Source organism: Trachemys scripta, chromosome 2, assembly GCF_013100865.1.
Source record: "Trachemys scripta elegans isolate TJP31775 chromosome 2, CAS_Tse_1.0, whole genome shotgun sequence".
Taxonomy (NCBI): Eukaryota; Metazoa; Chordata; order Testudines; family Emydidae; genus Trachemys; species Trachemys scripta.
Window position 1 is genome coordinate 15,912,714 of NC_048299.1, and position 27,022 is coordinate 15,939,735.

Consider the following 27,022-nt stretch of genomic DNA (forward strand, 5'->3'; position numbering starts at 1 on the left):
TTGATGACATGCCTCTCTTCTTTGTATACTGAGGTTTGCATGCTGCACTCTGCATGTGGGTGTTCTTCAAGGCAGGTGGCTGCTACATTCTTCCCTCTTCATAAGCAGTTATTTTACTTCATTCCTGTGGTAGGATGCACTTTCCCACTGGCATATTGGACTCTCGATGGATCAGTGGCTTGGCCCAGAAAGCCCTTGCTGGGTGATTATTATAACACTGCCTTCACAGTAACAACCACATGGTGACCACAGTACAAAAAATAGATTTCTTTGATTTTTTCCCCATAGGTTATCCAATCCCTTCCAGTTAAACAAATAACAGGTGAATCAGGCCTAGCCTGCATTGAGAAGATTGCTAATATTCTCCAGCTGTGAGTTTATAATTCTTTTTTTTTTTTGTAGGATGAAAGTAATGACAATGTAGATTCTAAATATATCTGAGTTGTTCTCAGGTTCTGTGATTGTGCTGTAGGCTGTGTGAAATCTGTATTCTATGACATGCCTGCCTGCAATATTGCTTTAAGTGAGAACCTGTCTAATGCCCTAAGACAAAATCAGACACACACAAAGACCCAAAGGGAAATATACAGTAGTAACAGGCTGGCAGTGTTTGCCAGGAACCCTTATTCTGTTAGCAGGAGATGAGCCTGCTGGAAAATGTTTAGTGTATTGCTTGCTCACCATTACAGGAGGTTACCCACTGTGACAAAGTGGGGGATTTTCTTAGTGTTTTGTGTGAATACTATGTGTGTGTCAGTTTCCCCTGTGTGCTGTGTATTTAATGAGGTGGTGGGAGAGGGTGTTTGTTGTTGCAGAGGACCAGGTGTGACCTTGCTTACCATGCTGGACCCCAGACAATGGCCTGGAAATTGGGTACTGTAGCAACTGGTGACCCGGAGGCCCAACCCATCTTGAAAGTCAGTCAGTTCTGGCCAGTGGGAGGACAAAGGGCTGAGGAGAGAGGACCCCAGTGACCTGACCAGCCGGTTCCAGCCAGTGGGGGAACAAAGGATGGAAGAGAGAGGGCCCAGGTAACCTTTTTGCCTGGGACAGAAGACAAAGGATGGGGGAGGGGCTTTTGGGAAGGTGATATAGGATGATCAGCTGAAAGGAGGGGGGTGCTGGAGTGTGGACAAAGGGCAGCCTGAGCCACCTGGACTGGGACAGACCCAGATGGACGGTGCTGAGACTTTCTAGGCTCGAGGGCCCTGAGAACCTCCTGTGCTGCATTCAGAAGTTCAATAAACCCTTTTGTTTTACGCTGTCTCAGAGTCACTGCAATCTAGAGATCGGGATTGCATTGCTCCCTCTGGGTGTGGAGGCCCCAAGGGTCCAGAGCGAGTTGGGATCTCCAATTGGCTAGTTTAGGCAGCTCCTCATCTAGCATGCTGGCTTTGTGAATCCCATTCTAAGGTGCCTATTTCTCCCCATTCATTGTATAGGGATTCTAGTACCTGATTTGGGTGTTGTGGATGGTAGTATTGTTCCTATGATTTTCTATGCACCTAAAAGTTAAGTATTGTGATGCTGAATCCATTTTGTGGATTTAGGCCTTAGCCTCTCCGTACCTCAATTTCCCTCTGTAAAATGGGGATAATGCTACTTTTTTAGCACACAGGGGTGCTGTAAGGATAAATACATTAAAGATCATGAGACACTCAGATACTATGGTAATGGGGTCCATATAAGTACCAATGATAGATAGACATTTGTTATTTATTTTTATATTAAATTCAATTTATTTTATGTTGCCCCTGCTTTTCCCATTTTCAATGTGGGCAAATATTTGTATGGACAAAACATAACTACATCTCAGATGTTGTCAAGGGGAAGGTGGGGATGAATGGAGTGATTCACACCTCCTTTAGAGTTATTGTTTAGGCTCTCTGCAAATTCAGGAAGACAACACTGTTTTCAAGGTTTTCTTACACTTGTTATCAAGGTTTCCTTCACAAACATGAGGGATTAGATTGTGGAGCACTATTTAGCAGCAAGAGGTTAATTTTGTGGCAAATTCTATGGGTGCAGAATCATGGAGTACACTGCGCCCTGAGTATATGGTACAAAATTGCTTGCTCCATTCTTTTATTTCTGTAATGCAGCAATGTCAGATGCATTTGAAATTTGCATTATATAGCTGTTAAAACATTTCTGCATTATGCAGCTAAGAGATGGAAAGGTGAGCATGGGAGGCATATTCATAGCTATCTGCTGGACTGGTCCAGGTTACTATGAGGAATTGCCTCTCTACATGACCATAAATGTTGATGACAGCTATCCTCAGCTAGAACAAGGAGAGTGTCACTTTCAAGAATGAGACTCATGAGTGCAAGGGCCAGAGCTTCCTTGGCGGATGGTTCTCAACTGTGGAACTAACTCCTAGATCACATTAGACTGACTTCAGTTCTCATGGTGGTCAGGGCAACATACAAAGGGGCAGATCTTCAGCTGGTGTGAGCTGAAGTCAATGGGCCTATGATAATTTATACCATCTGATGCTCAGCCCCAAAATTCACTGTTTTGACTTTGCTTTCCCATAATAAACCAAAAGCAAAGAAATAAAGCCTGTTTAGTAGGAGGGAATGTGAGCAACTTAAGATATAAGCCGTGTCAGTCCCCCTCCCATTTTAAAAAAAATTGTAATGTGTTCAGCTACCATGGTGATGAGTGTGATATAAATAGAACATAGATTAGCTAGAACTACTCAAACACATTGCTGGATTCTACATTAACAGTAACCACTCAGGAAAGAGAACTAAGAAGTCATTGTGGACAGCTCAAGGAAAACATCTGCTAAATGTGCAAGCAGTGGTCAGAAAATCAAACAAAAATGATAGACTGTACAGTGAATGGGATAGGAAATAGTTCTAAGAATATTATAATGCTATTGTATATATTGATGTTATGCCACCTCCTAAAATACAGGATTCAGTTTTAATCTCCCCTAGCCAGGGGTGCTGGAACAATTTTTATGAGGGGGGTGGGGTGCTGAGAACCCTTGAACCAAACTGTTAGACCTGTATATAATGGAAACCACTTCAAGCCGGGGGCGCAGCGCCCCCAGCACCTCTAGTTCCAGCACCTATGCCCCTAGCTCAAAAAAGTTATAGAAAAAAATAGAAGGAATCCAGAAATGGGCAATGAAAATTAATAGAGGCATTGAAAGATGTTCATGAAGATAGACTGAAAGTTCTTTGGGGTAGGGTCTGTCATTTTAATAAGTGTTTGCCAGTGTCTAGCATAATGGGGCCCTGAATTCCTGATGAGACAAATATGAGTAATGACAGTGGTATATAAAATCATGAAAGACATACAAAAAAATAAATTAGGTGCTTTTATTTACTCTGTCTCATAACACAAGACTATCCAATGCAACTGAAAGGCAACACATTTAAAAGTGATAAAGGAAGTACTTTTTTACACAATTACACAATAGATCTTTTACCTGTAGAATTTGCTACCATAAGACACTGAGTCCAAGAGCTCAGTAAGATTGAAACAGTTTAAGTTCCTTACTGAAGCAAGGTATTAGACATTTATAAGGATAATGAAAACAAGACAGTTATATTAAATAGCATAAAAATAGTATAAGTGATGTAACCCCTCTTGATTCAAGGCACAAGTGAACTACAAAGTTATAGAGTTAGGAAGAAACTTCCCATATTGGCTGGTTATTCCATAATTGCCTGTTTAGGAGATTTATGGATCTTCCTTTGAGGATCTAAGTCCTGGCTGAGACACTACACCCCATATTCGTCATAATGATATTATTATGATATGAGTATAACATAATTATGATGCATCTGGTACAAGATATGTCTTGTGAGGTATCATTGAAAAAGTTATAATTTGCTGAATATGATTATCCTATTTGTGTGCATGTATCATTTTTGTATCTGAAGTTATGAATATTGACTATGTATCTGTACTTCAAATGTGGTTACACCTGGGTGACACCCACTAGGCAAAATGCATCCAGTCTAGACAGTTGGTAGTGAAGGGCCTATTCAAGATAATGGGCCATTAGGGGAAACAATAGGCCTTAGGAGAAGCTTATCCCCCACCTGGTGAGCCAGTCAGTCCAGACAGTCTATGGATAATGGGTGCTATGAGTCAGCAAGCCATGCAAGGGGATGTGACCAGAGATGACACTGAACTCCATTTTTGTACCTGTACTTTTCCACAAACTGCACTGGGAACTGAGCTTGGAACAAAGGATTCCTGCCATATGGAAAAGCTATATAAGTTGGGGTGTGACATCATCTCTGGGCCTCACTGCCCACACAGAACTCCTGGAAACACCTGAGAAACAAACACTGAACTGGGATGAGTGCTGGTCCCAGGCTAAAGGGATTTCTAACCTGTGTATGGAAACTTGGTGAACTGCTTGTATCATTAGTCAGGGTGAGAAATTGCCAGTTCAAATCCTATCTATCTAGTATGTTAGATTTAGTTTGCATTTTTGTTTATTTGCTAGGTAATCTGCTTTGATCTGTTTGCTATCACTTATAATCATTTAAAATCTATCTTTTGTAGTTAATAAACCTGTTTTATGTTTTATCTAAACCAGAGTGCCTTTAAGTGAAGTGTCTGGGGAAAATCTCAGCTTGGGTAACACCAGCTTGTTGTGCATATCTTTCACACATTGAGGGGAAAGCAAACTATATTAATGAGCTTACATTGTACAAATCCCTGTGAAGTGTAAAATGGTATAATTCTGGGTTTATACTTCAGCAGGAGTGCAAAGCTGGGAAGCTGGGAAATTCACTTTATGTCCTTGAGTGGCTTAGGTAAAGCACTCAGGTAACCCAATTCGGTGAGTGGTGTCACCTGCTGCCATGTTGGGTGAGAACAGGGCCTGGTGAGGTTGGCTGAATCTCCAGCAAAGCAGTGTGAGAGAGGCCTTCCCATCTGGGGAGTCAGAGCCCACAGCGGTTCCCACAGCTCCCAGACTGCACCCCGGGTGTGACAACGCGTCACATTGGCCACTGTCTGAGAGAGGATATGGACAACATGGAGCATTGGTCTGCTCCACTATGGCAATTTATAGGTAGATGGATAGATATGAAGAAAGAAAATCTCCAACAACATGATCTGTACTCTACAGGTGTCTACTTGCATTGCTACTTATGCTGTCTTGCTGCTTTTTCAATCAGCAGCTCTGAGGAAAGATCAGTTTTCCCAGCAATTGCATTTCCACTGACTGGAAAATACCAGAATCTGCTCCATCCCTGCAAGAGTGGTACACCGTACCATTGACAACCTTTCCTAATAATTGTATGATGACAGCTGCACAATATCTGCAATTATGTCTCCAAACTGACATCATATTTCAGCTGATCAGGAATATAACTTTGTCTTTTGTGTACCCACTTCTTGAATTTTTTTGTTTGTTATCTTTATTTTTTGCTACCAAGAAAACAAAAAGTCTGTACCAGCCGAAGCTGCAATCGAATCTTTGTGACTAAGGAAAAAAATATGGTCCTTTGCTGGTCAGATCAGTGAAAATGGAGGGTATGGCATAAATGACTTGAAAGTAATGGATCTGATAATGTCTACCAGAATTGGATTGTCACCCTGTACTTGCTAGAACAAAGTGTAAATAATCAATGCCAAGATGCCTTTAGTCCAGATTTTTTTATTATAGTTTTCTCTCTGTTTTTTTGTAGTACTCTGCTTTAATTGTTTTTTTGAAGAGTAGTCAAGTATCAGAGGGGTAGCCGTGTTAGTCTGGATCTGTAAAAAGCAACAGAGAGTCCTGTGGCACCTTTAAGACTAACAGATGTATTAGTCTTGGAACATGTATTGGAACGTGTATTGGAAGTGGGTATTCACCCACGAAAGCTTATGCTCCAATACATCTGTTAGTTTTAAAGGTGCCACAGGACTCTCTGTTGCTTTTTGGAGAGTAGCAGTCAGTCAGCACATAGCCTCAGGGATAGTACTCTTCCAGCCTATCGCATCTAGATTCTGCTGTCCCACCTGAGCGGGGTCCAGGGTCCATTGGAATGCACTAAAGTGGTGTGACTCCTTTCTAGAAGGATGCACCCAAACAGCAGTGATGGGAAATTGCACCTTTGCCACTAGATCCCTTGCTTGTGGAGTCCCACAAGGATCAATTCTCTTCCTAGTCCTATTCAACATCTCCATGCAGCTAAACTGGTCAGGTGACATGAACTCACAGCCAGCAATATGGAGATGACACACAATTTGAGCTATCCTTAACCACACCTGACCACACTATTGTGACCAAAATGGCATAGTGGTTGGATGAGATCAGTTCATGGATGAAGAACAGCTGCATGAACCCAAGCAAGACAGAGGTTATATTTGTGGGCAGAGGAAAACATTTTGAAGGGTTTGCAGCCACAGTACAGTCTCCTTTATTTGAAAGTACACACCCACAACCAGGTCCGTCTCTAGGTTTTTTGCCGCCCCCAGCCCCAGCCCTGGGCTCCCCCCCCAAATGTGACTTCCTTATTCACCACAGCAATCCCCGTTTACACTTGCAGTGGGGATCAAACCGTTTCTCCTACTTTTATTTCACTTTAGTATAAATCTGCCCCCCCCATCACCCCATCTTTAATGCTCCAAATGCACATGGAAGGCATAGGGACTAACTCTCAAACCTTGTACCCGGAAAGAGATGGGGATCTAGTAAAGAGGGTTCAGGCAGAGGAGTGGGTGTGGGGGTGCTTGGGGGCTCTACACTGGCAGAGAAGTGAGGTGTGATGTACTCGCGGAGGAGGAGAGGGGGTATCAGGAGGGTTGCGGGAGAAGAGGTGTAGGGGAAGGGGGAGGTGCGGGAGGAGAGGGCTGGGGGAGGGTACAAGGGGAGAGGTGCGGGTAAAGGGAGAGTACAAGGGGAAGGGGTGCGGCGAAGGAGCAATGGGGGGAGGTACAAGTGAAGAGGCTGCGAATGGCAGACTCTGACAGCTGCTTCCCCAGCCCCGTGCAGGCAGAGCCAAGAGGATGGACACTGACCCCCAGGTGCCCGAGCTGCGGGGGTCCCCTGGCGGGGCAGTATCCCCTGCTGCCCTGCTCAGAGCCGGGCTCTGCCTCTCTCCACCCCTGGTGCTGTGGGGGTCTGGAGCAAGCAGCGTGGGGCTGAGGGGGGGGGGGGGGGGTGCGTGGCGGGCTGGGTCTGGGGGCAGGAGGGGGCAGCTCCCTGGCAGCTCGGGCTGCCCAGCCACTCGACCCATCAGCGCACGAACCGGGATCGGCGCCCCCTGCCCAGACCAGCAGCACCCTGCACAGCCCACTCGGACGGGGAAACTCCACGCCGCCCTGGGGAGACTCAGAGCAGCAGCGGCAGCAGGACCCCTCCTCCCTCCCTGCATCCCGGGCCCTGCTTCCCTCCCTCCCCGGCTCCTCACACACTCCGGGAGCCCCTCTTGCCGCCGCAGCCCGGGCTCGGCTCGAGGGGATGATGCTCTGGCTCCTCAGTGGCAGGGCTCTGGCCAGGGCCGGCTCCCAGCTTTTTGCTATCCCAAGCACACACACACACAAAATGAAGGGGGCGGAGTGCCGCCCCTTGGAAAGTGCCGCCTCAAGCACATGCTTGGAGTGCTGGTGCCTAGAACCGGCCCTGCCCACAACTAGTCAATTCCGTCCTTAGTTTAGGAGTACTCTTGGATTGCTGGGTGCTGCTAAGTTCTCACATAACAGCATTCCTGAGTAACCCTATCTACCATCTCTGGTGGCTAGAAGACTCCATCTCTTCCTGGCATTTGGGCACCTGGCCTCAGTTATAAAAGCCTTCATCACCTCATCATGGGATTACAGCTATGCAATATACCTGGGCAGGAAATCATCAGCCCTTTGGAGACTCCAGCTGGTACATAATGCTGTAGTGCATCGCCTCAGCAACACATCAGACCTGTTCTCTGTTCTCTTCACTGGCTTCCTACAGAATATTGAGTCAAATTCAAGGTCTTGGTCCTTCTCTTCAAAGTATTAAATGGCCTGGTCCCAGCATATCTAAAAGATTGCCTAAAGCTCCAGGATGAAGATTGTTGTTGACAACTTCCCTCCTCAGGTACAATGGAACTTTCTACTATAAGGATAAATCTTGTTTGTGTAGGAGACAAAGCTTTGTTGAGGGCTGGTCTAAAACTGTGAAACAAATGCCCACGGGAACTAAAGATCATCAGTAACCTCATGACTTTCTGCTCCAAGTGCAATGTACACTTCTTCATCCTGCCTTCTCTAATATAAACACAGACCAGTGTGTACAAAACACTACACTACACACACAATTCTCCCTCTGAGAAGAGGATAAAAGAAAGAACAAAGAATACATGAGAAATGTTAGTCATGTGATTTAATACTCTGTTGGAAGACACTCAGATACTACAGTGGTGAGGATTGTATAAGAGCCTATTTAGAATAGCTCCATCCTGTGAGTTGCAAACATGAGACAACACACACAGTAGATTTGAAGATATTCAAAATATGATAGTCTGTGCTGCTTGGTTCCTCTTTTAAATCTGGCTCCTCCTTGGTGCAGTTTGAATACTAGGTAAAATTTTATGTCCTGTGTTATGCAAGAGGTCAGACTAGATGATCAAAATGGTCCCTTCTGGCCTTAAAATCTGTGTATCTATGCATATAACCATGGGCTCTACAGGCCCTTGGTCTTGGCTCTTTGATAGGGAGGGGAAGCAGTGGTATCTCCCAAATCCTGGCCCCTTGGGGCACCAAAAGAAGACTTAACTTACAGTAAATTGTCCAAACCAGAGATATTCCCTCTCCATTCTTCCATGAGGAATTAAATAGTTAACAATGTTGGCATTTAAATTGTTGCCACTGGAAAATACCTCTTTGAGATGAATGAGGCAGCTCATACCACTCAGAGCTCATGGGGCAGATCCTCAGCTGGTTTAAATTGTCACAGATCAATGACACAGTTGTTCCAGACTTTCTGCTGACTCATCTCTATATCAGTTATATTTGGTTCACATTTTTGAAGTTTTTCTCGACAAACGTAACAGTTAGAGTTTTACTTAAAAAAAAAAAAAGAGTGCTGAGATTCTAGAGAAAAGGATAGTATCTATATAGAGGTGCCCATATGGGTGCGTAACAGCTTTTTCTCAGCCCTGCACCATATATTGCACAACAGTGTGAGGGAGAGAAAATTTTAGTCAATGAAGTAGGACAAATCCCTATTCTCATATTATTTGATCTTTAATCAATGCCTTGGACTACTTTCAAAGGAGGCTGGGTGATCCCTATCAGGCTTTGAATCTGTAGTTCTGGAGTATAGATATTTTATACTGACTGCTTAAATTGCTAAAACAGCCCTCCCAGCAAACTAAATTTGGCTGGCTTCCATCATGTCATGGTGGATGAGCATATCTTCCAACATGTGTGAGAAAAATGGCACGAGCAAGCATACCAAGTGCATACTCTCAGGCCTGGTCTACATGAGGACATTAGGTTGGTATAACTATATAATCTGAGATGTGAAAAATCCACATCCCTGAGCAATTCAGTTAAACCAGCCTAAACCCTGGTATAAACAGCGCTAAGACGACGGGAGAGTTCTCCCATCAGTGTAGCTACTGCCTGTCAGGGAGGGATATGCCAATGGGAGAACCCCTCCTGTTAATATAGGTAGCGTCTTCACCAAGGTGCTATAGTTGCTGTAATTGTTTAAACTCAGTCTGTGTTAAGTGACTGAACAAGCCACACGCATAGTGTATTTTTTGTTATCAGCCTGAACATATGGAATTCCTACAACTTGGAGAGCAACTTTTTTTGTTTTTTTAAATACAAACCCCAATTTTCTTAATAGGTGAGCCTTTGCATAAGGAGTTGGAGGTTGAAGAGAGGGTGATAGAAAACCATACTCTTACCAGAAGGAGGTGGGTCTTGTGGTTAAGCATTGAGAGTAGGAGTCAGAAAAATGTGGGTTCTAGCTCTATCAGTCTTGCAATATGATCATGGGTAAGTCACAGGTATAAGACATTTCCCCATTTGTGAAGTGGTGGCTAATAACCCCCTAGTTGACCAGGGTGTTGAAACTTAATTAATCATTTTTGTTTCAAGCTTGAGATCTTTGCATGGAAGATGAGACTGCTTTGGAACGTGTTATACTTTTCTTAGTGTGCCAAATACCACCTGTGATTAGGATGTCCAGACAGCAAATGTGAAAAATTGGGACAGGGATGGTGGTGGTGTAATAGGAACCTATATAGGAAAAAGACCCCAAAATTGGAACTGTTCCTATAAAATCGGGACATCTGGTCACCCTACGTGATTAAGATACTGTGGGTTCAATTGGAGAGTGTTGTACTGTAGGGTACCCACCTACACCTAAAGAAAGACAGGACAAGATTTTTATGATTTAATAAAGGGTTAGTGGCTATGACAGAAACTGAGTTTGAAACCTCATATTGACTGAAAAATGCAAAAGGCGGCAGAGTTTATTTTGAACTGGGTCGGCACCCATAACGTTACAGTCACAGGAAACTCCACATCCCTACTGCATCCTTTGCAGAGCTAACAGCTTGAAAAAGATGCTTGTGATCGGATCAGATGCACCTTGGTCCTTACATGACATGGCCGGTAGAGGGTGGCAGGCCGGCCACTAGGCTCCCAGTTAAGGGGTGGCCTGTAAAGTGCAGAGGAGAGGGTGGCTCTGTCTTTCCCTCCCTGGCGCTGGGGGGCGCTGCGCAGCCCGCTGGGCGTGGGGCGCGGGGAGGGGCGGACGCGTGAGATTGGCCCGCAGCGCTGCCTGGGGACTATGGGGGCGGGGCCCTCCCAGCGGGCAGGCCCCCGAGGGGGAAGCCGGGTCACGTGGCGTGGGCGAGCGCGGCGCATGCGTCCTGAAGCCGGCGCTGTCAGCCGGCAGCGGCATGGTGCCCGGGTCTCCTGCGCCGATGCAGTGAGGGCCGCGCGAGCCGGCGGTGGCAGGCAGCGGCCGGGGCCGTCTCAGCCTCGGCGGCCTGGATGGTTGTGTAGGGTCCGTGGTGCCGCCTCCCAGCATGGCGAGCTTCCTGCCCCCGTGTGTGATAGACGGAGGCACCGGGTAAGTGCGGGCAGGACCGGCCCGCCCCGCAGTCCCCCCCCCGGGAACGGGCTCCCCCGGCCCGCCCGCAGCTCCCTCCCCTCAGCCCCCCGGGAACGGGCTCCCCCGGCCCGCCCGCAGCTCCCTCCCCCAGCCCCCCGGGAACGGGCTCCCCCGGCCCGCCCGCTGCTCCCGCTCCCCACGACGCCCCACCCCGGCCTCGCCCCCCTGTACCCTTGGGGACCCAGCCCCTCTTTCCTCCGCAGGGGCACCATCTTCTCTCTGCCCTTGGGGAATCTCCTCTACCGTCCTGCCCATTCTCCCAGGGAACCATCTCTTCTGCTTCCCTTCCCTGCTGGGAGCCGGTGCCCCTAATCCCCGGGAGGCATCCTCCCTCTGTCCCCTGGGAAATCACTTCTAGCTCCCTATCCCATAGCCTGGAGACTCTCACACACCCTCCCTCCCCCTGCAGATGTCCTCCATGGCACCACAACCCTACAACTCTTGCGTTAATTTTTGGTAAAGGTCTTTAATGTTTTTAAGGGATCATGGTTAAAATGTGAATTAATTACTCAAAATGACTAAGTTAGCAAAGGGATCGCAGTTGGGAAGCTGGCTGTTTTATGCTGATAGTATTTTCTGGGTATTGGGCATCTTCTCCCAGTCTTTCCAAGTCATTCTGGGACTTTATCTTACCTGCTGCCTGTGATGATGAGTGGGAGATGGATGAAACTTCGGGAAAGTTCTAGATAAGCACTTCATTGGAGGATAAAATGAACACAGCAGCTTCAGCGCTCACAGCCCATAGATGTGAAAGGAGGCAGGTTGCCTCTCTGAGGAACAGATCCTATCACTTTTCTTTGGCCACAGAAGCTCATCTTGTGGAACTACTATCTTTCTGCTGAGGTTTATTGGCCATTCCTGTTATGTGTCATGGGTGGAAGGCACAGAAGCTACTTTAACCTGAGGCTGGAGTAGCAAACATATAGTAGCTTCACTGCCTGAGTGCTCTGAGGAAAGGAGGAGATCTTGTCCCCCAAGGAACTATCCAGCGAACACCTTGGCTACTCAAGCTGTGCTCTGAGATCAGTCTCCCAGCAGAGTCAGGAAGACAATATTGCATTGGTTGTATTTGTTTTACTTTTGGAAAATTATGTTCTCAGTCATAAAAGCTAAGAATTTTTTTTTTGTTTAGAGACTGATAGGTGAGCTCACCAGAGCTCCTACCACCATTGATGTGGAGTTGCTGTGAGTTCTTCCGTAGGAGGATGCCATACATTCATGTACATCTTTAAGTACCTCAAATTGGATTAGTTACTTCTCCAGCAAAACTTAAAATAAATCTCACCTATATGTACACCAGTCTGTCACAAATTTATTATGGCCCTCTCAAGGCAGGTATGGTATAGTCCACAGTCCCCGTTGAGGGTTCCAGTAGTCCAGTATTCTCCGACATCAGTGGGATGGAGTACTTTATCTCTTCCATTCTGCACATAGTTCTGCCTCTGTTCTAGATTCCTTTGGGCAATTGGTGATTCTCACTCTGATTTACTTGAAATGAGTTGTGCCCTAGAGAAGTGTTAGTGTTACAGAAATATTTCCTACCAGATTGACCTAAAGAGTGTTTTCTCTTCGATGGAGATCTGTGGAAGTCTCAGAGTGGATCCCTCAGAAAAGTAGCACCATAAAATCCAGAAAATGCATTAAATATAATAGCTCTCTTTGGCAGGACACAAAACTTTTTGTTTTCTGTTTGAGGAGTGATTCCAAGACCTCACCATTTCAGACTTTACAGGTGAGGTACATCTGATCAGTTGTTATACGAAACAACTGAATGAGGAGACAAACCACCTGCCAGTTATTGAAAAATGACCAAGCACATGGTTTGAGAGAGTAATAATTCAAGGTAAATGAAGAGATTGCTATTAGTTGATCTGGTGTATAGGGATTAAATTATAGGGGATTCCCCAGAAAATCTTCAATCAGACCATATCTGAAAAAAGTAATGCCTGTGATTTCCCAGTCCTTGCTTCCACCTCATCTTAATTCAAATAAGACAGGGCAGTGTCCTAAATTTACTAACATTTGGTTGGCTTGTAGTCTGCTCTCAGATGGAAAAGATTTTTCAGCAAAGGGATTTTAAATCCAAGATGAACAAGATTAAATCAGGAAGGAATGGGAACAAATACCGGAACAAGCCAGGCAAGGGCCAATCGTAGTGTTAATATCAAGAAATAGCTTGTGACTCATTGATAGTCTCTAGAATGTTCCCATTGTATGTATTGAAGACTGTCTTATTTTGTGGAATGATTGAAGGTGATTATAGACAAATGATAGAAGTAATTACAAAGGGATATGCCGGGGTGGCCAAACTTACTGACTCTCCAAGCTGAACACGACAATCTTCAGAAGTTTGAGAGCCGGGGCACACCTGCTGGGGCTTGGGGCTTCAGCCCTGCAGGAGGTGCCTGACTGAGCTCAGGGCTTCAGCCCCACTCCTGCTGAAGCCCCGAGACACTCCTCCCTGCTGCGCAGAAGACCACCCTCCTGCAAGGCAGAGGTCCCAAGCTCCTCCCCATCCAGTCTGGTAGGTGGAGAATGGACAGAGGCGTGGGGGGCTCCATGAGCTGCACTTTAATGGTAAAAGAGCCACATGTTGGCCACCCCTGGGATATGCTTCAGATAATTCATTCAAATTCCCAAGGAAAAACTTAAAAATACAGATGTTTGGGAGTGCATAACAATAACTGAAGGATAAAAGTCCTTACTAGAACAAAATAGTTGGTTAACATGAAAAACAATCTCTCCCCCCACCCTCCCAGGCCTTCCCTGGGGAACTCAGAGTGAAGGTTAAAGTTAGAAGAACCTGAAATATTTGGAGGTATGGATATTCATAATTAAATTTGCCAAACTACCTTTATTCTGCTCTGGAGACATGCTTTTCCTTTTTTGCATCTTGAGTCCTGAAAATGTGCACCACAAGGATTGATTTTGTATTTTCTCCTACATGCATATCTCTGACACTGAAATCTGATGCTTTGTCTATGCATTAACCTTTGTTCTTCTCATGTAAGTAGGCCTACTAGGAGGTTTGTACATAGGAAACATACCGTGTCTCGGAGAGTTGCTTAACTGGCGGACACATGGAATTATAGGGTGTGCAGGAAGTGGGGATAGTGGGCTAGCTGGGAACTTATCATGACAGCAGAACAGGGATGCATATCTCCCCTGTCAGAAAGATGAATCTAAAAAACAATTTTAATTATTTCTCCATCTTCATTTGCAAACAAAGATGTGGTATGAAGTATTTTTTTTATCTGGGGTGACCACTGCTTTTTAAAATGTCTTAGGTTGCAAACAGCTTGTCTGACTAACTTCATTTTTGGTGGACGAAATCATCCTTTCTCCATGGATGATTTTACTTAGTGATCAGTTTACATGTTCACATCAATCTCCACCTGGAAAAGGTCGATCTATTTTAAGACCATTAGACCGGATTTGCCTTTCTGACACTATTGAAATTGTTGTCAACTTTCAAAACTAGTTTTATTGCCTAATCTTTAGTTATGTGTATTAGATTGCTACTAGATAGACCCAGTAATCTGTTTAAAAAATAAATAAATCTGTATCTTATACAGTTTTGCAACAAAGTATGTGTGTGTGGGAAGTTAGAAAACTTTACCTCCGTTTTGCATGTGCGATAATTCTGGACCCCCTTTTTTAATTCACTTCACATTTGTTAAAAATATCCTTCTTTAGCCCAATCTCATTTGTCAGCTTCAAGGCAGATATTCCATTGTTTGTGGATTTTTTGGGGAAGAAGTGGTAGTCCAAAATTGGGCTTAAAATGGAAATTCAGATACACCTCTAATTACCGAAGTGTCTACTGCCACTCCATAATAATCTTTGAACAGCCATAATACACCAACATTATATTATTTCCTCCGTTAACCCTATTTAAGCATTTATTTGATCTCTACTCGCTCTTCTTTTTTAGTGCTTCTCAAAAAGTTGGGGAATATATGAGCAGTGTTGACCATAATCTCTCAGAAAATACAAGGAACTCAAACTTTTGTATGGAAATCCTGCACTGATATTAGTTTACTCTTCTGCAGTGGGGGATGTGACATACCAGAGTACAATTCAGACTAGTGGGGGGCTCTGTGACCCCTACCTTGTAGCCTTAGGTGCCTTACAATGCCTTGCTGAAGCAGCCTGGGTGGGAGCTGCTTTAGCAAGGCATTCACGAAGGCTTTTGGCATTAAGTAACAGTTTAATAACTATCACAGACTCTAAAACTTGTTTAAAATTGCCAGAACTGTTGTATCCATAAGACCTGAACCAAAAAGCATCAAGAACTGAAAAGAATTTGAAAGCTTCAACAGCAAGGTTTATCTTTGAGTTTTAACTTTACTACTATAAAAGTGAAAGCAACATCGGTGAGCCATGTATTGAGGTGGATAAAGTCAGCCACCCGAGTTTAAGCATTTATATTTCTAGATTATATAGCTTTAAGTGTTATGCTCCAAAAGCCAATTCCTGGGTTGGAATTTGAATCGGAAATATAGTCATTTTAAAAAAATGAGTTAAAAGTAGTTCAGGGTGCTGTATCCATTTCTGAGTCCTCCTGTCATCTTTACAATCACTTTTTCCTATTTTTAAAAAGTTTTTCTCTACTCACACAAGAAAACTGATTAAACCTATGTGGGAATCAGTAATATTGATTATATCCAAACTAAATAACTGAAAAAAGGTATCTATTCATAAGAATATAAGAACGGCCGTACCGGGTCAGACCAAAGGTCCATCTAGCCCAGTATCCTGTCTACTGACAGTGGCCAATGCCAGGTGCCCCAGAGGGAGTGGACCAACAGGCAATGATCAAGTGATCTCTCTCCTGCCATCCATCTCCATCCTCTGACAAACAGAGGCTAGGGACACCATTCATTACCCATCCTGGCTAATAGCCATTAATGGACTTAACCACCATGAATTTATCCAGTTCTCTTCCTGTGCATGTAATATACTTTTTCTAATGTCTTTGTTCTATTAATCTTAAGGGTTACTTGTCAGGTTATACTTTCAGGCAAAAGTGTGACTTTTAATAACAGTGGTCCTTTAAATGCCTTTTTAAAAAAGCATCTTGATCCTCTTAAATGGTTTCTCAGCTATTATGTATGCTCAGGAGAGTTTCCAATAGGCTTCTATCTCATTGGCAATAAATGCTGTAATTTTTGTGAAATTAAGATGGAATTATAAGCATCTGCAGGATTTATTCCTTAATTTACAGATCACAGGACATTGCATTAGCATTATTCTACTATCCTGTAATAGAGGAGAAAAAAAGCAAGGAATAAACTGAAAATTCAGAAAAAATAAGAGTAAAAGAACTGAGGTTTTGAGGAAATTACCATGACTTTGTTGTCTTCTCAGTCCTATGTGAAGAAGAAATAAAATATCCAAAGTTATTGTCTTGCGATGATTGTCTTAATCAGAAACCTATGCCTCAAGATCCATACGATCTTTAGCAGAGAAATTCAGTCAAGGACATTAGTAAGCCTGCAAGATAGTGAGCTGGGCATTTTTGTTGAGCATTCTAAGTTACCCTACAGGCCCCCTCTGATGCATCATTTGGGGGAAAAAGCTGTTTCAAACTCCAGTCCAAAGAGGTTCTTGAAACATGATTTTTTTTCATATTAAGTTGTAATTTGGCAAGTCAGATGAGTCTAGTAAGTATGGAGGAGTCCAAGTTATGTGCTCTGGGAGTGTGAAGGAGGTGTAAATTACACCAATTTAGACTCTCTCTGAATTTGGGTCAGTGTTTATTTTAGAGAAACTGATCCTGAATAATTTAAAGCTTCCTGAAACTTATACATATTTTGTTCTAACTTTCAGTCTGTTGGACAGTTGTCTCAATATGTTGAAGTAGGACCATTTGTGATTAAATGGAGTTGCAGCTAGCAAGGGATGTGAAGGATAACAAGAAGGATTTCTACAGGAATGTTAGTAACAAGAAGGTGGTCAGGGAAAGTATGGGACCCTTACTGTATGGGGAAGGCAACGTAGTGACAGATGATGTGGAAAAAGCTGAAGTACTCAATGCTTTTTTTGCCTCGGTTTTGATAGACAAGGTCAGCTCCCAGACTGCTGCACTGGGCAACACAGTATGGGGAGGAGGTGAGCGGCCCCCAGTGGTGAAAGAACTATTTAGGACTATTTAGAAAAGCTGGACTTGCACAAGTCCGTGGGTCCAGATCTAATGCATCCAAGGGTGCTGAGGGAGTTGGCTGATGTGATTGCAGAGTCATTGGCCATTATCTTCGAAACCTCGTGGCAATCAGGGGAGGTGCCGGACGATCGGAAAAAGGCAAATATAGTGCCCATATTTAAAAAAGGGAAGAAAGAGAACCCGGGGAACTACAGACAGGTCAGCCTTACTTTAGTCCCCGGCAAAATCATGGAGCAGGTCCTCAAGGAATCCATTTTGAAGCACTTAGAGGAGAGGAAGGTGATCAGGAACAGTCAACATGGATTCATCAAAGGCAAGTCATGCCAGACCAACCTGATTGCCTTCTATGATGAGATAACTGGCACTGTGGATATGGGGAAAGTGGTGGATGTGATGTATCTTGACTTTAGCAAAGCTTTTGATACGGTTTCCCACAGTATTCTTGCCAGTAAGTTAAAAAAGTATGGATTGGATGAATGGACTATAAGATGGATAAAAAGCTGGCTAGATTGTCGGGCTCAACGGGTAGTGATCAATGACTCGATGTCTAGTTGCAGCTGGTATCAAGTGGAGTGCCTCAGGGGTCGGTCCTGAGGCCGTTTTTGTTCAACATCTTTATTAATGATCTGGATGATGGAATTAATTGCACCCTCAGCAAGTTCGTAGATGACACTAAGCTGGGGGGAGAGGTCTAGGTTGGATATCAGGAAACACTATTTCACTAGGAAGGTGGTGAAGCACTGGAATGGCTTACCTAGGGAGGTGGTGGAATCTCCATCCTTAGAGGTTTTTAAAGCCCGTCTTGACAAAGCCCTGGCTAGGATGATTGAGTGGGTGTTGGTCCTGCTTTCAGCTGGGGGTTGGACTAGATGACCTACTGAGGTCTCTTCCAACCCTAATATTTTATGATTTTATCATTCTAAATCAGAGAAACAGAGATCTTTTAGATTACAGCCTCACTTGTTCTTGCGGCAGGCATTTGAGCAAAGCCCACTTAACAAAAAACAAAGGTAAATATCAGAGTTCTTGAGATCCTATTCATACTCCTTAGAAGCATGGTTCTGTCACTCACTTAGTTGGGTATTCACTCCAGGCTTCATCATAAAACATTAAACGAATTCTTATGGTGCTAATCATAAAGTGTCAGTTTTGTGCATAAACCAGTCCATTTAGGGACTGTAATTGAAAGCTCTCTGAAGCTTTAGTAAATATCCAAGGCACTTCAGAATGAGAGCTATAGCATATGTCCAGGTAAAATTATATCGTCCCTATCTTGTTAGCCTTGAAAAGGTTTTGAAGAGACCAGATAATATAAAAGCATGATCCTTTTGTATAATTGAAAATTGTGGCTGGATCTTGGAAAAGATTTTGAAATGGGCAGTATCTAACAGGCAGGGTCACAGCTAATTTGATTTAATTTCTTAAGCTAAACAGACTGTCTGTTAATGAGTGTTTACAGTACATACTCCATAAAAGAACATTTATTGTTTAAGCTGCTATGTGGTAAGGAGGAAAAAACTTTCTACTATAGGGATAGCCTAATAGTGTTTGAGCTATTTGTAGTGGGCTCTATGGAGACTGTAAGATTTTAAATGTGCCTATGCACTGACAATGCAGCTCCCTAGCTTTGTGTGGAACGAGTGCAGTTTACCTGCATCGCACTGTCTGTGTGCTTTTATCCTGACTTGAGGGGAGAGCACCTCTAGGGGTAGGAAGGCAATTCAATCTTCAGGATACCAGTGTTGTTACTTTTGTAATGTGGACACTTGTGCTTGAGGCAACCAGTCCTTGTAGTCTCAGATGTTAACTACTTTTGCTTGCTACTGACCCGAGCTAGATTGCAACCAGTGATCTAATGCAGTAGATTTAGGCTCCACATTGGAGCACCCATTTCCAGAGCCTTCTGTTTCTCTTTTCCGTTGATCGATATAAAAGGAATTTTTCTGACACTCTCTCAACCTACTTGTAATGATTTCTTCCTATTGTCCATTCTGTCATCAAGACAATTTATCAATTCATTGTCATTGCTATGAAGTAGGTAAATATCACCATTTCACAGATGCAGGAAATTGAGGTAAAGAAGTAGGGTGGAGTGATTTAAATCGCCAAGTGGAAAGCCTTGATTTAAATAATTGATTATAATCAACTTTTCCATTTGTATTTCAGTTATTTGCTAAAGAAAGGCACATTCTGATTGGTTGATATAACCATTAAAAATGTTGATTTACAACTAAATAGCATCTTTGCACTAGATTTGGTGCATCTTTTTGCTATATGAGGGAGTACATTTTAATTATATACACTTATTTAAGCAATTATACAGCTTATTATTTCAGATTCTTATAAACTGTATATGTTTAGTATGTTACAAAATGGTGAATGATACATTACTTATTTACTAGATAATTAACTTTTTGCTTCTGATTTGTGTCAAGCTATATGAAGATGGTGTTTAATTTAAACACACAAACCAGCATATAACACTTACTTTTATTAAACAAAACCTTAAATGTTTTGGATACTACACTTTTTTTATCAAAACATGTTTCACATTTACAACTAAATGATTTACTAAAGGAACAGAGGGATTAACTTTAGTCAGTGAATTAAACAGATTATTTCAGGTCAGCCTGGAAAATTTTCAAATGTGCCTAAGTGAAAGTGACTGGAGCTTAAATTCTCACTTGTCTAAATCTCTTGAAAAAGAGACTGACTCCTAAGTAAGTTAGGTTGTCTTTCAAACTTTTAAAACTGGTAGATCTCGTCCCTTCCTTCCTCATTTTTATTCATAGACTGGAAGAATGAGACAAGTTTTCCTGCTTTTTTTAACTCCCGGTCGATTTCTCAACTTCGAATGAATGAAGAAAATATTATTTCTGTGCCCGCAGAAGAGGCTACTGCCTGTTTAGGTCTTCAGAAAACTCTGGTTCCAGCTGCTTTGCTAGTAATATCTATCAGTAGAGTCATGTGACTTTCTTTTAAACTTCAGCAAATGTGTAGTGTTTGAATGGTTCACCTTCAGCCCTGAAATGTATTATGGCTGTCGTTATTGATGGGTGATTATTAGATGCCCATGTCATAGCAGCAGCATCTTCTTCAGTGGTTAGGGATTTACCCTGGGTAGATAATATTCGCAAGAAAACATGGCAGAGTAAGTGCTACATCCGTCTGCTTTTTTACTGCCTGCAATTTAACTGTGTTATCGCTGGTATTTCTTTGTCCAATGTTTCAAAGTTCTTTCCAAATTTCAACAGCATTGCAATACCGCTGCAGTCTTTCTGCAGTTTGTCCAAGGCCATGGAAATAGATTCCACATTTCTGTTTAGTCCAATGTTCACTGCTTTGGCTGTGCTAGTTTCATTTATTTTGTTCTCAATTTTCTTCACAAATTGTCATCAGAATAGGCCAGTTCTTAATAAAAAGCTTAAAACAGTCGACCACTGAATTCCATCATAGTTCTTGGGGGAGAATTAGTTTGGATTCACCTGCGCTTTTCAGTGAAGCTGAAGGAAGTGTTTGCTATGGAAGTATTTTGCAATTTCAGCAACATTTTTCTATATTTCCGGAGTTGAACTTCAGTTTTCGGCAGAAAGATGCATCAAATAAGCTCTGTACCCATATTTTAGAAGTTTCAGATTCTCTTCGTTATCTTCTAGATTTCTTCTTGTTTTTGCTGCATTTGCAACATTGTGTGGGACAAAGCTATGCACTTAATACTTGAATTTTTGTTCAGTTTGTTACAGCTTTGACTGCTACTTCTTAAGTGTTCTGCTCTATGGGCATTTCCTGAAGTATCAGTTGTTTCTGTAAGATAGACAATGCCATATTCTGTTGTCACACAAGCACATATTACTGAATCATTGTGTACATTGCACCACCCATCAAAACTCAGTTTAACCAATTTCCTATCAATGTTTTTTGCACACTGTTCAATTTCCTTCTCATACGCTGTATCTAGCAACCTTACAGCATCGTCTGCTCTGCCAGGCTTAATATAGCCTGGTCATAACGATTGAACCGTGTCAATGAAATGTCCCTTCTGAACAAGATGAAAGGGAAAATTTGTTGCGTAAATGAACCAAGCAATCTTTTCATCTTGGAGTCAAAATGGAGTCATGTTGCAGTTTGCTGGTCCTTATTATGAACTCATCCTTGGTTTTACTAGACAAAGACAGCCTTTTTTTTTTTTTCTTTTGATACAGCTAATTTACTGACATGTTTAGTTGCAGCACTGCTGGTGGTACCAGCAGACAACTGAAGTTGTAGACATTACAGATGGTGGTACTGTTGAGATAGCTGGTGCACAGCTTCATAAGCCAGGAGAGCAAATAGGTAGGCTGGGTTGCTCAGGATCATTATTGGCAATTCCAACATTCCCAGTGGTAATCTGCTAGTGCCTGATTGCACCTTTCTGAAAAGTCCTGTGTCCTTTACCTTCCCTGACCAGCTAACACTGTCAGTGAAGCACTCCCAGTGATCCACCAGTGCTTGCATAACCATAGAAAAGTAGCCTTTTCTGTTGATATGCTTTGTGGCAAGATGATTTGATATCCAAATAGCACACACATCCCTATCTGTCACTCCAGCGCAATTTGGGAACCCCATTTTTGCAGATCCATCCACTATGTTGTTCATATTGCCGAGAGTCACAATCCGACATAGCAGGAGGTGATTAGTGGTTCAGCACATTTGCATGACAGTGGCCTCCAAGGTGGATTTCCTGACTCCAAATTGATTTACAACGGACCAGTAGCAATTGGTATTGCAGGTTTCCACAGTGCAATTGCCACTCGCTTCTCCACTGTCAGCGCAGCTTTTATGTTAGTGTTGCTGTGCAGGAGGTCTGGGGTGAGCTCAGCGCATAGATCCAGGAATGTTGGCTTGCATATCTGAAAGTTCTGCAGTCACTGCTTGTCATCCCAAGCCTACGTTACGATGCAATCCCACCAGTCAGTGGTCATTTCTTGGGTCCAGAAGTGGCACTCCACCATCTGCAGCTGCTCCGTGCATGCCGCCAACAGCCTTGAATTGGTTCTCATTATGTTCCACAGCACTCTGTCCTCCAAGAAATCGTCATGTTCCCCACTGTTTTGGTTTTTCTAGTGGCTTTGCAAATACTGCAAGATTATATCTGCTTGCAGTGCTCATGATGGTAGTGCAGAATGGTGCAGGCTCCATGGTTCTGTCAAAGATGGTAGACGGTAAGGGGGGCCATGTGGGTTTGTGGGATTTTGAGAAAAGGCACAAAAATTATGGGATGCAGGTGACATTATGGGAACTGAAGCTGGGAATGGGCGACAGGGGATGGATCTCTTGATGATTACCTGTTCTGTTCATTCCCTCTATGGCACCTGGCATTGGCCACTGTCGGAAGACAGGATACTGGGCTAGATGGACCTTTGGTCTGACCCAGTATGGCTGTTCTTATGTTCTTAACAGAATAATATGTCCTGCAGAATCTTTTTCTCTCGCTCTTTTTTTTTTTTACAGGTGATAAGTGAGATGGAGAAAACCTAAGTTGAGTTGATAATTAGAAGGGGGGGAGGAATACCTTTTCACTTGTAAACTAAGAATGTTTGATACTTAAATAATTGGACATAAATATGGAACTCCACTATATGACATTTAGTCATTTTTTCAGAGCAGAGCTGTGCTTAACAATGTAGATAGTCCATACTTTTGTTTGGCTTTCACACCGCAAGAAGCATGATTAGTGTCTTTACTTTGTATAGTCCGTATTGAGCTTGAAAATGAACTGATTTTTTTCTTGATGCATCTAAAGACCTGTTGATAACTCTTTTAGGTACACAAAACTTGGCTATGCAGGAAATACGGAACCACAGTTCATTATTCCATCATGTAAGTAACTTTTGCCTCAGCTTCTGATGTACAAAGTTATTCATGAAAATGATGAGCAATAAATAATTTGCTTTTCAGATCTTAACTCAGTCTTCCAAAGTCTCTTGTCCATATTCACTATATCTGCATCTTTGACTCGAGTATAGCTAATGAAAACTCTTTCCTGCAGTTTGCCAGGACTATTCCTCATTAAATCAGTTTCTGGTTGCTATGACTGAGATGAAAAGAGCTCTAGTACCATTTCCTTCCTATCTCTATTGTTTTTCTGCCAGGATTCTGGCTTAGACAGAATACAAGGTACTTCCTCTTTACCTGACTCTGTGGTTACAGCTTGGGTAGTATGAGGGAGGCCTCTTGTCAATTTCAGTACTGAAATGCAGGTACCACTTGGCAGCAATGTGTATCCATCTTTATGCTGACTAGGACTCTAGACAGAGGAAAAAAAAAATTAAACAGTGTCCCTGGTTGGGAGTCTTATACAGTATACTCCTATATATCTGAACCTCCACATTATCAGAATCCCTTCCTTGTCCCCCAGCATGAGATACATGCTGCAGAGGGCATAGAATTCATGTATCTCATGCTGGGGGACAAGGAAGGGATTCTGATAATGTGGCGGTTTGGATAATAGAGCAGAGCCCCCAGCCAGACTGTGAGGAGGAGGAGGAGCAGGACAAACCCTTGGCTGCCAGGGAGGTCACCCTGGTGCTGAATGGCTCTTGCAGCAGTGCAGGGAGCCCATTGCAGCCCAGCTGTCCGTGAGCAGGGTTGTGACAGCTGAGCTGCAGAGGGCTCCCTGTGCTGCTGCAGGCTGGTGATACCCAACCCCGGCCAGGTGCAAGATGTAAGCAGGGAGGCTGCAGTCCTAGTAGGGCAGAGCAGAGATCCCTGGCCAAGATTCTGCTTTGCCCTGTCAGGACTGCAGCCTTCTCTGCACCTTGCTCCTGCAGGGATTGGGTATCACCAGCTCTGCGGCAGCGCAGGGATCCCTCTGCAGTTCCACTGTCATGGCAGTGGGGCCGTGACACTGGAGCTGCAGAGAGCTTCCTGTGCTGCTGCTGAGCTGATGACACCTAATCCCTTCAGGCGCAAGGTGTGGGGAGAGGCTGCAGTCCTGGCGGGGCAGAGCAGAGACCCCTGGCCAGCACTGCAAGGAAAAGGAAGAGCTTCTGGCTGTGGGGGAGGCCACCCTGCAGCTGAATGGTTCCTGCCCTCTCAATTATCTGAATAAAATCCATAACTCCCACGCTATTCAGATAAGAGGAGGTTACTTACCTGTAACTGGAGGTTCTTCGAGATGTGTGGTCCCTATTTGTATTCCACTCAGGGTTATACACGTGCCCCTGGAGCTGGAGTTTTTCAAAGTAGTGTTGCACGGGGGTCAGAGCATGCGCCCCTGTCCTGCCTCCTGTTTTCACCCAAGGTGATAAAGAGTGGGGCGGACTGGCCACGTCTCCAGTTCCTTCTCCACCGTAGACCTACAGAGCTGTGGCAGAGGGGAAGGAGGGTGGGATTGGAATACAGATAGAGCCCACACATCTTGAAGAACCCCAGTTACCGGTAAGTAACCTCCTCTTCTTCAAGTGATGGTCCGAGTTGTATTCCATTGAGGGTGATTGATAAGCAATACTTAGATAGGAGGAGGGTGTGAGGAAGATGGTCCTTTGTTCTGTGGTTCCGCTGCTGCACCGAATGAGGATAATGAGAGGAAAAGGTGTGTACCGAACTCCACATGGCCTCCTTACATATGTTCGTAAGGGATTTGTCGTGGAGTGCGGCTGTGGTCGAGGCTTGTACTCTCATGGAATGGGCTTGTATCCCATCTCGTGGGGAGAGCCTTGACAAATGATAGCAGCGCGTAATGCACCCTGAGATCCACTTAGAGATTCTCTGGGTGGAAATGGCCTATCCTTTAATTCTCTCCGCTATGATGACAAATAATCTGGGAGACTTCCAGAATGGCTTTGTCCCAGGGCCCTATGCACTTTGAGGGAATGAAGCCACTGTTCCTCATTCGAGGCATGTGGGTTTGGAAAGAAGGTAGGCAGATGTATGGGTTGGTTGAGGTGGAATTGGAAAAGCACCTTTGGCAGAAACTAGGGAAGCAGTTGTAATAGACCTCGTCCTTATGGAACGCAGTAAAAGGGGGGTTTGCCATCATGGCTCCCAGCTCACCAGCCTTCCTCGCTGAGGTAATGGCAGCAAGGAAAGTGACCTTCATGGAGAGGGGGGAGAGAGAGAGGGCAGGAGGCCAGCGGTTCAAAGAGAGAGTTCACTAAAGAGATAAGGACCCATTGGGGAGCAATGGGCTGAATGAGTGGATATTTACATAAAAGGCCTTTTCAGAATTGAGTGGTCAAGGTTTGGATAAAAAGCCCTTCCACTGGAGGATGGAAAGTGCTAATGGCTGCTGCATGCACTCTGATAGAGCAGAGAGCCAGTCCTAGGTTTTCATGTCGAGGAAATAGTCTAAGAGCACTTAGGGGATGCTCACAGCTTCGGGGGCAAGACCTTGCTGTTGGGTCCAGGACTCATACCCTTTAAGGTCGGAAGGGACCATTGTGATCAAGTCTGACTTCCTGCACATTGTAGACCACAGAATCTAACCCAGCCATTACTAAAATAGACCCCCAAGCTCTGGTTGAGTTACTGAAGACCTCAAATCATGGTTTAAAGACTTCAAGTTATAGAGACTTCAGCATTTACATTAGTTTAAATCTGCAAGTGACCCAGGCCCAGTGCTGCAGAGGAAGGAGAACCCCACCCCTAAAGGTCTCTGTCAATCTGACCTGGAGATGAAGCATGTCCATTTGCCTGATAGGATTGCCTTGTGGAGTCCTTTCAGCTACTGGAGAGGATATCTTGCACTGCCAATGAGCATTCTTGTACAAATGGAAGTGTCTATCCAAAACCCATGCTGTCAGTTGTAGCGTCCATGGGTCTGGATGCCCGAGTCTGCCGTTGTTTTGTGTCAGTAGTTCCAGAAATGGCTGTTGCAGGAGTGGAGGTTATTTCAACAGACAGAGAAGATGAGGGAGCCAGAATTGGCGAGGTCAGAATGGAGTGATCAGAATGGCTGTCGCTTTCTCCTGCCAGAGTTTATGGAGGAAGCGGGATAGGAGTGTGGGTGGGTGGGTGGGGGAGGCGTAGTTCATCTGATCTGACCAATCCATGACTAGGGCATTGCCAGTGAGTGGGCACAGAGTCCTCCTGTGGAGCAGTATTGGGTACATTTGGTGTTGGTGTGAGATGCAAAGAGGTCTCTGATTGGTGTACCCCAGTGACCAAAGATGTCCACGATTATTGTGTCGTGCAACTCCCATTTGTAGTCAGTTGCAAAGTTCCTGCTGAGAGAATCTGCAATCACGTTCTAGGTGCCAGGCAGGTAGGCTGCTAGCAAAAGGATATGTGGTTTGATGCACCATTCCCGGGGCAAATCGCTTCCATACACAGTGCTGGGGACCTCGTGCCCCCTTGTTTGTTTATGTAGTATACTGTGGTGGTGGTGTCTGACATGATGAGGACGTGGCAGTAGCAGATAGCTGGTAAGAACACGTGACATTCTTTGTGTACTGCCCAAAGTTTGACAATGTTTATGTGCATCCTGGCCTCTTGTGTGGGTAAGGTGTCTTGTGTCATGTGATCTCCAGTGTGAGTGCCCCAGCCTGAGAATGACGCATCTGTTATGACTGTCATGGTCAGCGAGGATGGGAGGAAGGGCATCCCGGAGCAGACTTGTATTGGGTCTGTCCACCATTGAAGAGAAGAGATGATTTCTGGTGGAAAGTTGAGCATAGTGCATAAGGGAATAAACTCTTTGCAGCCACAGCTGTAGACAGTGAAGGTGCAGGCAGGTGAAGGACGTGATATATGTACACACCACCATGTGCCCTAGGATGGAGAGGTAAGTCCTGGCCGAGACA

At 44.1% G+C, this 27,022-nt stretch overlaps 1 protein-coding gene across 4 annotated transcripts in view; it reads left to right on the forward strand.

Moving 5' to 3' along the window:
* Window positions 1-10,836: 10,836 nt before the first annotated feature.
* Window positions 10,837-27,022, forward strand: part of ACTR3B (actin related protein 3B) — a 43,938-nt gene continuing 27,752 nt past the window's right edge. For 3 of the 4 annotated variants that reach the window (XM_034759980.1, XM_034759979.1, XM_034759981.1), the window contains exons 1-2: window positions 10,837-11,032; window positions 23,044-23,099. In XM_034759980.1, the coding sequence (XP_034615871.1) occupies window positions 10,989-11,032; window positions 23,044-23,099 (100 nt within the window). In that variant the 5' untranslated portion in view covers window positions 10,837-10,988. The remainder of the gene's footprint in view (window positions 11,033-23,043; window positions 23,100-27,022) is intronic. The other variant, XM_034759982.1, reaches the window with a different exon arrangement.